The sequence below is a fragment of the Castor canadensis genome, chromosome 16 (genome assembly GCF_047511655.1).
Source record: "Castor canadensis chromosome 16, mCasCan1.hap1v2, whole genome shotgun sequence".
In the NCBI taxonomy this organism is placed as follows: Eukaryota; Metazoa; Chordata; class Mammalia; order Rodentia; family Castoridae; genus Castor; species Castor canadensis.
The window spans coordinates 4,511,071-4,522,625 of NC_133401.1; the positions used below are offsets into that span (position 1 = coordinate 4,511,071).

The 11,555-nt window shown below is 48.9% G+C and overlaps 1 protein-coding gene across 3 annotated transcripts in view; it reads right to left on the minus strand.

Annotated features, from left to right (window-relative positions):
• Positions 1-5,211, minus strand: part of Uri1 (URI1 prefoldin like chaperone) — a 55,232-nt gene extending 50,021 nt beyond the window's left edge. The window contains exon 1 of one of the 3 annotated variants that reach the window (XM_074058125.1): positions 4,782-5,211. In XM_074058125.1, the coding sequence (XP_073914226.1) occupies positions 4,782-4,874 (93 nt within the window). In that variant the 5' untranslated portion in view covers positions 4,875-5,211. The remainder of the gene's footprint in view (positions 1-4,781) is intronic. The other 2 variants (XM_020151803.2, XM_074058128.1) reach the window with 2 other exon arrangements.
• Between the last annotated feature and the right edge of the window lie 6,344 nt (positions 5,212-11,555).

The window sequence follows — 11,555 nt, forward strand, 5'->3', positions numbered from 1 at the left end:
TTATGGCAGAAAAAAGAAAGTGGCCCCAAACCCTCACTATGCCCCATATCAACTCCAGGCAGGACATAGATCTCAACGTGCAAGGCAAGATGATAAAAGGTGACCTTCAGAACATTAGTAAGACAGACTTCTCACAAGCAGGACAAGGCTGCGGTGTAGCTCACTGGTACAGCACATTGTACAAGGCCCTGGGTTCAGTCCGCAATTGCCACAAGAAAAAAACTGAAAAAAGAACAATAGCCATAAAGGGAATTGGCATTAAAATGAAGAATTTTCCTTCATCAAAGGACACCATTATAGAAGACGAAGCCTCAGACTAAGGAAGAAATTTGCAATCCATAACTGAACAAGCACTCATCAAAAATATATAAAGAACTGCTGAGTCAACTAGAACACAGCAAACATCCCAACAGAAAATGGACAGGCAGGCTGGGTGTGCAAGCCTGTAATTCCAGCTACTCAGGAGGTCAAGGCAGGAAGTCCAGGCAAAGTTAGCTAGTGAGACCCTATCTCAAAAACAAAATAAAACCAGGTGCTGGTGACTCACATCTGCGATCCCAGATACTTGGGAGGGCTGAAATTGGGAGGGTCGCAGACACTAGACTGAGCAAAGTTTGCAAGGCCATCTCAAGAGAAAAAAGCTGGGCATGGTGGTTCTACCTGTCATCCCAAGAACAGCAGAAACCTTAAAATAGAGGGACTAAGGTCCAGGCTGGCCTGGGCAAAAAACAAAAGCCTACCTCCAAAACAACCAGAGCAAAAAGTGCTGAGGCCATGGCTCAAATGGTAGAGTGCCTGCCTAGAAAGTGTGAAGCCCTGAGTTCAAACCCTAATATCATCCAAAAAAAATTTTTTAAAAGGGGGAATGAGAGGGAATGACACTTGAGACATAGTTCAAGTGGTAAAGCATTTGCCTAGGAAGCATGAGGCCCAGAGTTCAATCCCCAGTACCACTAAAAAAAAAAAAAAAAAAATCAAGAGATCAGCAGGTATTTTATAAAAACCCAAAAAGCCAATAAATATTTGAAAAAGTGTAGCAAATGTGAAAGAACAAACAGCAAGTGGGCAAATGTGAGCTGGTACAACCATTTTGGAAAACAGTAGTATAGCAGAACTGAATACACAGATGCCCCAGGAGAAAAGTGCCTTGCAAACTAGAAACAACCCAAGCTGTTCCCCTGGAAAATTAAGAGTGTTAAGGAAAAGTCTGACAGCAAATCTGTAACAATGCCTGGCACACACAGAATTTGTCCACATAATGTTAACCTATCCTATTGCCTATCCTTTCTTCACACTGGCATGACAAACAGACACTTAAAATTTAAGATCAGTGGCTTCTCTCAAATATGAAAACCACAACCCTTAGAGCAACAATTGTGAAGACACTTCATGAAGCTAGAAGAGCTTTAAAAAAAAACTGAACACATTTTTTCCAATGCATTTAATTCTCCCAGGTTCTACTATCAGTAAAGTATATGCTATTTCAAAATTCCAAGTGAGAATGACAGGAGGCACTCAATAATAAAGAAATTATCCTAATGAGTTTTCCAATCTTACAATCATCCCACAAAAAAGCTGATGAAAACCATACTATCTAGCACTTCTTTGATGCTGCAGTAAAATCTCAGCACCTCTGCTCGTAAAATAGTGCCTGAAGACAGAAAATGCAGATATCCCAGAAATATGACCTTCGCTAGGATGCCAAAATTTTGAGATAATGCAAGTCTAACTGAATCAGATTCCACAAGATATTGGTAAGGGAAATGCTGGAACAGGCCAAGACCTTGCATGTGCCCAGACTGTCTTTTCTGGCATAGGTCAGTGGTCACAGGCCATCAAGTTGCCTAGCAAGTGCTTTGCTGCTATCGGCAAGAACAGACCTAGTGAAAAAGACTGAGTCTCCCTCTTCTTGTATCTTCTGTCAGAACCTCTGAGCGGGGTAAAGAGAAATCAGGTGGGGGGTATGGAGTAAACTCCACCAGCTCTGGAGTGACTGAGAAATAAACCTACAAAGAGTCAGTTTTTAGGCTCAGAGAGTGTTTAGCAATTAAAGATACAACATTCCACTCTGCATAAAAGTTAATTAAAATAAATTTCATCAACATCCTCTACTGAAAAACTAAAATGTCATCCAACTTCACAGACTTTTAAATGGTGCTTTTGAAACAATGGTATGGGGCTGGTGGAGTGACTCAAATGGTGGGGCGCCTGCAGAAATAAAAAAAACCGTGTGCTTTTTATACACAGCGTACACACACGCAGTAGCTGGAACCATGTACGTATACTGCTTTGCAGTTTCAATGTCTGCACAGCAGTTCCCCACATGTATCATGATTACGTAGTCAATCCCCTAACACTAGAACTTCAGTTTTTTCCAATTATTACAGAAATGCTTCAGGAAACTTTCCTACATGTCTTTTTGCTAGATTGAAGAAAAAGAATTAAAAATTTACAAGGAATAAATTTTAACTAAAAATGCAAGTTTTCTGAAATGCTTTAGCACTGACACTCAGTGCTAAGGTATCCAGTGCTGCCCATTCTCTCCACACACTCCCTCGGCCCCTGTCCCTTCTGGGGGCTATGGCTCACCCCCGACCCTCTGTCCTCCTCAGACTGCCCCTTCATCTTCCACATTCAGCGTTCCAGTAGGTGAGCAAGGAGAACAGCAGGGAGCAGAAGCACTAAAACCTGTTATGTTTCCAAGTGGAAGTGAGAACAAACAAAACTTCCAGTCCAACGTCCAAACCCCAGTACCCACAGCCTTTCTCCAAGGTCCCAGAGAAAACTTCCTGTAAGTCAAAGGCAGCCATCCTAGGCAATGGACTCATTTCACTCTGTCACACCTACAGTGAGGTAGTTCCCCTGGGCAAACCTAAGGGAGCAGCCAGTCCAGTCACCTTCCCCAGGTGGACTTCTGTCCCATCGGCCCAGGGACAGGCCAAGGCTATAGCATATTTGGCTAAGAGCCCCTGTAATGTGCAGCTACTCCCATGTTCCCTGACATTCATGTCCTTATGCTTCTACTTTCCTGCTAGTCCCCTGCACTATTAAAACTGGGTTGCTTTAAAGCCTTTATTAAAGAATGCCCCTCAGTACTTAGCAGGTAAAGCTTTCCTGTACCCTACTTTCTCACCAGCACACTCTGTGGCCTTCGTCTGTTCTGTCCACTGATGCAGATCCTCCATGAAATAAGTACAGGCATTTACTGAAGGCCTTTTATCATGAACTGGGAGTCATTTTACATACCCAAGACAGATACGCATGTCAACATTCTATGTGCCATGTCGACATTAACGCAAGACAAGCAAGGAGTGTGGTAACATGGTCCACATATACTGAAGGCACCCCCACCTCCGCCTTAAGCTGCCAATGTAACTGTAATGTAACTTTCTCCAGTGTAACTGCACTAACTACACCAGCAAGCTGTTCAGAGCACCCCGAAAAGCATCCTTCATATTTCCATCACCCTAACATCAGAATAAAACCAAGGGTCTCTTTTAGCCAGATGCTAAATGAGAGAAAATTTATCAGTCAGCAAGTGTACACATTATACTATGAAGGAGAGTAATTCCACTCCAGACTAAAGGAATGGAACACCATCTTCTGAGCTCTGTTGCATGTTTGCACAACAAAAATGTAAGTAGCTATGCCAAAAAGAAAAGAGGTTGCACAAAGAGCTACCTTTCCTTCCTTCCTTCCGTTTCTCTGTGAAAAATTACAATGCATTAATGTCTTGCAATTTAAATACACTGAATTCTTACACATCTCTGAAGTTTAAACCCAAGAAGTTTAAACTCACAAGTTTAAAATCCAACAGTTGTAGATGGTATTAGAGAAAAATGGATCACAGAAGGAAATGTAATGCAAAAAAAAATAGTAACTTCAGCCAACCAGAACTAAGTAGGAAAGCTTCTCACCGTTTATCCCAACAGGTGGCTTCCAAGCAAAGCAGGATTTCTTAGGTCTATAAAAACCCTCTGGGGTGAGCTGAGTGTATTTGTGTAACTACGTAATCCGTCATTTTTACACAAGAATATTCCATAGAAAAAGTTAGGGATGTTCAAATCTTGAATGCTTTAAAGCAACTTGCTAACCCTTTAGAAACCATGATCCTCTCCCCCAATGTGACATACGACATTTCAAGTCAATGAAATGTTGCTTTTCAAGGTAAGTATTTCAAGACACTAGGAGACAGACTCAACCTAAAATACTTAACCACGAAACTGCATTTCTCCAAAATCGAGAATACAATCCCGTTAGAAAACGGAAAATTTTCTTCTCGCTTCATTGGCAGTTGCAAATCCGTTTCTTACACGCCAGAAATGAAAACTTAACAAAGTGGTCAACACTAAACCACCAAGATTGGAGTTGCACAAGCTGAGGTGTAACAAAAGAAGCAAAATTTTCACGTGGCCATCAATGAGCAACAATGTAGACATTTTAGAAACACTTAGGTTTAAAAAAAAAAAAAGTGACCACTTCCGTTTTCAGTGCGTTCCGTCCCTCCCATAAAAAATTCCCACGCACCCCGGCATGCAAGTGGAGCCAATGCCACCTGGCTCAGCACCCCGCCCCCCGTGCCCGGCGCACGGGGTCACAGGGCTGCAGACAAAGACAACAAACGCACGTGACGAAAGTTTGCCCCGCACTTTCCCCGCGGCCGCGTTCCGCCCGCGGGGTTCGGGAACAGCTGGGACAGGGGCGACATCTGGGACCCGCAGGGACCGGCGTGGAGCGGGGCGGGCGGAAGCGCGGCGCGGGGCGGAAGCGCGGCCTGTTACCTTTTCCTGCTCCTCGCGGAGCCGCGCCACCTCCGGGGCGCGCAGCGACGCCGCAGCCGGCGCGGGGAGCTCGGGGTCAGGCGGGGCCGCCATGCGGGGGACCTCAGCGTGGCGAACGAGTCCTAAATAAGTGTTTATGGAGGCGGCGACACGGCCGGCGGTTGCCCAGCGCCCGCGTGCTCGTCCGCATGCACCGCGCGCCCGGCGCTGAGGAGGCCGCGTCCGCCTTCGCCGCTACCGCTGCCACTGCCACTGCCACTGCCGCGGGGGCCGCTGCTCGCGTCCGGACTGCCCGCGGCCGCATCTCACACGCGCATGCCGCCGCCGCCGGCTCCCAGTAGCGGGCCGGACGCTGCGAGCGACAGCTGCTTTTGCCGGTGGCCGGGCCCAGCCAGTCGTCCCGCGGCAGCCGCGCCTCCACCGCGTCGCCCGCCGGCCCCGCCCCTTGCCCCGCCCCGCGCGGCACGCCGGGAAGCAAGCGCAAGCGCGCCACCGTGCAGCCCACGCCCCCTAGTCGCAGGCCCCACCTCCTCGCCCCGCCCCGCGCGGGACGCCGGGAAGCAAGCCACCGAGCGCCGCCGCGCAGGCCACGCCCCATACACGCAGGCCACGCCCCCGGCGAGCACGTGGTGCGCAGGCGCGCGCCGGGCAATGCAGCTCTGATTATTACAGGGAGTGTTCGGTGCGCCCTGGTCGTTCAGCACTGCATCAGGCGGTAGGAACAGTTTGATAAACTCATTTGATTTTAGCAAGTTTAACTCTTTCCTCTGTCTTTTTAATTAATTTAAATATGCAACTCATTTGCATATATATTTATTGTTGTATTATTACATTAGAATTTCTTATGTATATTAAGCTGCAGCACACATTACGATTTGACTACGTGTGGGCCACTTAAGAGATTTTTCACGAGTCACTTTGTCTGCACTTTGAAAACTCCTTCCTCCAACCCTGTGTACAGCCTCAGTGCACATTAGCCTCTGATTAGCCTTACTTTGGTGCACCTGCCTTGTCCTGACTCTGCTCCAAGCCCTGGAACTAAGGATGGCACCTGTACCTTCAGCTTTGTACAGAAGGCACCTCAGAGTTCACATCCTACAAGGTGGCTGCTTGCCCCTGCCCCTCCTCAGTCACCCCTGGCCACCACCCAAATCCACATCCACCCTATTTACATTTGCTTCACAGAAAAAAGCTAGCACAATTTGGGTGGTTGTTAATGCTGGCTTTCCCTCAATGCAAATGCAGCCATCCTCAGCTCTGAAATCCCACCAGAACCTAACCCTCAGGCAGGGTGTGCTGGGCCTGTAAACCCTGGGTTGGAGGAGTGAAGTTAGGGGTGCCCTGGGCAAAAATGAGAGACCCTATCTGAAAAATGACTAAAGCAAAAAGGGCTTAGGGCATGGTTCATGTGGTAGAGCGCTTTGAGCTTTAAGCACTGCAAGCATAAGGCCCTGAGTTCAAACCTCATTACCCAGCAAAAAAATAGAACACCCCCCTTACTGCTCCTCTGGCAACACCCACCCTCAGCCACCTTAGTGGCTACTTCTCCAGTCTCATGGCTCCACTTTGGCCTCTAACCAATAGGGGAGCTGTCCATCCTTCCATTCCTTTTTCAGGTGATCAACCCTACCTCACATAACCCTGTGCCTGGGGGAAGGTGACATTCTATCTCCTGTCTAAGGGAAGTGGCTGGTTTGGAAATGGGCAGGTGACACTGAGGTAGGCTAAAATTAGGGAAAGTTTGGGATGCATAGAAAAAACATTACATTTTAGATTAACCGTGCTTTGGCTCAGGAACTGCCCTACCCCTCATCACTCAATGATTATTGATGGGAATCACCTGGTTCTCCCTTCCCGTGGGTTATCATAGGTTTTAAAAGCACCTGAAGAACAGAAACGTGCTCTCTTGGCTTCCAGCTTCCACCTGGTCCCACCATGTCCCCTTTGTATTTTTCTTCCTCCCTTACTTTTAATAAACTCCACTCATATCCATGTGTCCTGCCATGGATTCTTCCACGTGGGACACAAAGAATTTGGAAATCTTCAAATCTTCTGATCACAGATTGCACCAGTGCCATTAACAACACCATATGAATAAAGATTTCTGAGAAATTCTTCCATAAGGAATCTATCCTCTTGGTGGAGAAGCACTAAGCAGGTGGCCGTCTTTAGGGCAACCCTCTGGACGATCTAGACAACCACCAAGACTCAGAATGCAGTTCAGTCTGGCCAGCAGAGCTGAGAGTCAGAGTCAAGTCTTTACCCACATCACAGAGCTTGATTCCGGGCTGAATCGATCAGCACTGAAGTGTGCATTACCTCTGGACTTCTGCTGTAAAAGACCAGTAAGTTTTCTGACAGACTGAGGCAGTTTACATCTGATTTTCTATCGCTACGAGCCACAGGCATCAGTTCAGACCCACAAGTCTATTCTCTGCTCTGCAGCCTAAGTCAGAGCTTTTAAAGCAGTCAGACCCTGCCACTCTCTCTTAATTAGGGCCCCGTGGCTTCCCACAGCAATGAGAGTCAAACAAAGATTCCCTGCAGGATCCCTGCAGGGTCTGACCCCCACCTTCCCACCTCCTGCCAATCACAACAGTTTCCATCTTCTTCAGACATATTGTAAGAGGTGCTCAAGTTGCTTTTGCTGAAAAGCACTGACTTGACTTGGGCCCATGAATTAACTAAAAACAGGAGAAGCTTGGCATCCCTGCCTCCATTTTGTGGCTGTGTTTGCTCTAAGCCATTCTCTCTGCAGTCACTTTGCAATCACCTTGGATTCTAGAAAGGACAGAACTGATGACATCTTTAGGACAAGGAAACAGAGCCACCTGGAGCTGCCACCCTCCCAGTGAGGACAATTCACATCCTAAGGCAGATTTATCCTGTCAAACAGAAACCAGATTACTTCTTCTGGGTGATAACTTCCCAGAACTGGGCCAGACCACCTGCCTGACCAAGATTGTTGGCTCCACCAGTCAGGAGACCAACCAGACCTTACCTGTGACTGGGACTGTTTAACTGTGCACACCTTTGTCCCCTGCCCTGAGTTCTTATGTCTACTTAAACCTTTGACTCATGTCTGTACCCTGAAGATGACTGAAGATAGGCTGAGTGCTCACTCTTCCTCTTCCCATGGCATGTTCCGAGCCGTGTAATTGAAAGGATGTGCCCTTTGCCCCAGCAGATCCCCATAGCAGAAACCAGTAAAGCCAGCACAGGATGCCCCGTGCAGGATAAGATAACAGGATGGGGGCAGGTGGAATGTGAGGAATGTGAGCAGATTGCGAAAGATGAAGTACGTGCAAGATGTGCCCTGCCTGCTTGCTAAATGTAACCGTGTGCGCGAATACTGACCCTTGAATCTATAGGCTAAGAAGTAATGTACTCTTAAATGGATAGGCTGGAAATGTATGTGGTGTTACAAACTCATTGGCTATGTACTGTGCGGGCTTTTGCTGTAACGGCCGGTAGGGGCCTATATAAGATCTTCCCTAAAGAGGCTCGGGGTCTTGTCTGCCCAATCGGACCTGTGTGTCTGTGTGGGAGCTCGACCCTGGCTTGCCAGCTCAATAAACTCTGCTTTGTTGATTGCATTCACGCGTGACTCTCTGTCTCTCGGAGGAATAGGATTCTCGGACCCTAACATTTGGAGGTCCCACCGAGATACCCTTTTTCGAGAAGGCAGACCGTCCACGAGAAAGCAGAGGTGATTCCAAGTCCTAGGCATTGGGAGAGTCTGAGATTCTCATTTGGAGGGAACTAATTGGTAGATGATTGTTCCCGTTTGGGCCGCGGCAGGGGTTTGGCCAATCCCCGGGGAGAATCATTCTGGGAATCTCGTTAAGGGGACCACGAGGTCCTGCTGGAAGAGGCTTTCCTCTCATTTGGGCTTGAGCATTTCAGGAATCCTGGCGCCAGGTGAAGAACTAATTGAACTAGTTGACCGACCACCCGTCAAGTGGACGCCTTTCGGCCTGATATCCAAATTGGACGGTGAGGAGATTGAATGGGGTGCGCACCAGCGTGAGAGAAGGACCGGTCCAAGCGAGTGGTGGAGAGTGTTCTGTGTGTGTGGAGTTATTGTTGCTTTCACCCTTTTTGTTCTCTCTCTCCTGGTGGTTGCTTCTCATCCCACAATGGGACAGGGACAAGCAACCCCAAAGTCTTTGATTCTCTTTCACTTTCCAGAAGTCAAAAAAAGGGCATTAAATGTGGGTCTGGTCATTAAGAAAGGTAAGTTCGACACCCTTTGTTCTGCAGAATGGCCCACCTTCGGAGTCGGATGGCCCATTCAAGGTTCCCTCTCCCTAGACCTGATCACTAAGGTCAAGGCTGTCGTTTTCCGACCAGGCAATCAAGGCCACCCAGATCAGGTCCCCTACATTTTGGTTTGGGAAGATTTAGCGGGGAACCCCCCCCCTTGGTTAACAGCTTTTCTGACTCACCCCTCCAGTTCGGCTCCCGGGGCTAAAACCCCAGTCACACCTGCCTTGGTCATAAAAGAGGAAGAGAAACCTCCCCTTCCCTTCCTGACCAGTCCTCAAAATAGGACACCCTCTTTACCACCCCCGGTCTTACCGGAGAGTTCCCCCCTTTACCCGTCCCTCGCAGGGGTAGAGGAAGATCGACCGCCCCCATACGTGACTCCCCCTGGTCAGGCCAGTGCTCCGGAGGAGGAAATTTCCTCATCCTCCTCAACAGGACTGATGGCCGGAGGAGGAATGGGTCGAAGACTTCGCCTCCGAGGGGTATGGGAAAGGGAGGGGGGCAACAGTTTCAGTACTGGCCCTTCTCCTCCAGTGATCTATATAACTGGAGGACGCAGAACCCACCCTTTTCAGAAGACCCTAAGTGTCTCATAGATCTCCTGGAGTCCGTCATGCATACACACCGCCCCACATGGGACTACTGTCACCAGCTGCTCAATACTCTTTTTACAACAGAGGAGCGGGAGCGCATCCTCTACGAAGCTAGAAAGAACGTCTTGGGGGACAACGGGAGACCCACAACCCTCCAGCCGGCCATAGACGAGGCCTTCTCCCTATGCCGCCCTGATTGGGACTTCGGGACCGCAGAAGGTAGGGAGCGTCTCCGAATCTACCGCCAGACTCTTATGGCAGGTCTCCAAGCGGCCGCTAGGAGGCCCACCAACTTTGCAAAGGTAAAGGCAGTTGTCCAAGGGGAAAATGAAAGCCCGGCCGGTTTCTTAGAGCACCTCTATGAGGCATACCATCAGTACACCCCTATTGGCCCCGAGGCGGAGATCCACCGGTCTGCTGTGGTACTCTCATTCATTAATCAGGCAGCTCCAGACATTAGGAGAAAACTCAATAAACAGGAAAACTTAGGGGAGATAACCATTAGGGAAATGTTACAGATAGCAGAGAAGGTCTTTACCGCAAGGGAAACTCCAGAAGAAAGGGAGGAAAGGCGGAGAAAGGAAGACAGGGAGGCCCAGGAGAAATTGAGAAAGGAAAATCGGGAGGGGAGCCCGATACACGTCCTGTCCCTATCATTGGCTGACGAATATCAACTGTTTGAGAGCCGACAGGAGCCAGGAGGGGACATAGCCCAATGGCTAAAAAGGTTTCCCACGGCCTGGGCAGAGACTGCGGGAATTGGCCTCGCCAAACACCTCCCTCCCGTAGTTATACAATTGAAGGCTTCCGCTCTTCCCATTCGGGTAAAACAGTATCCTATGCCCAAAGAGGCTCGAAGAGGCATAGCCCCTCATATCCACAGGCTAATAAAGGAAGGAGTACTGCAGCCTTGTTGGTCCACCTGGAATACTCCTCTGCTCCCCATCCAAAAGCCGGGAAGCGGGGACTATAGGCCTGTGCAAGACCTGCGAAAGGTAAATGAGCGGGCGGAGGACATTCATCCCACTGTACCGAATCCCTATACCTTGCTCAGTCACCTACCGCCCTCACAAGTATGGTATACAACCCTTGATTTGAAAGATGCTTTCTTCAGCATTCCATTGTCAGAAATCAGCCAGCCGCTATTTGCATTCGAATGGCAAGAGGATGGGGGCCCGGACAGGACAGCTCAGTTGGACCAGACTGCCACAAGGATTTAAAAATTCTCCCACCCTGTTTAACGAGGCCCTGAGCCAGGACCTGGAGCCCTTTCGCCGGAGTCACCCGCGAGTCACTCTACTACAGTACGTTGATGACTTACTGTTATCGGCAGAAACCCAAGAGGAGTGCAGCGAGGCTACTGAACACCTGCTAACGGAGTTAGGTGAGCTGGGATATCGGGCGAGTGCCAAGAAGACCCACATCTGTGAAAGGTCAGTGACATATCTGGGTTATCGGATCGCAGATGGGGCAAGATGGCTGACTGATGCCATGAAACAGACTATTTTGACTATTGCACCCCCCACATCCACTAGGGGAGTGAGAGAGTTCCTGGGCTCCGCAGGGTTCTGTAGACTCTGGATTCCGGGATTTGCAGAGATAGCCAGACCCCTATATGAGGCCACCAAAGAGGCTCTGGATTAGAGGTGGGGAGAGGAACAACAGCGAGCCTTTGACCAGCTAAAGGCCGCCCTTCTCCAGGCCCCTGCCTTGACCCTACCAGACCCCACAAAATCGTTCACTCTGTTTGTGGATAAAAAAAAAAAAGGGGTTAGCCAAAGGAGTCCTGGCCCAACAGTTAGGTCCCTGGAAGAGACCCGTGGCATATCTTTCCAAGAAATTAGACGCAGTAGCATCAGGATGGCCCCCCTGCCTCCGCATCATAGCGGCTGTTGCCATGTTAGTGAGAGAA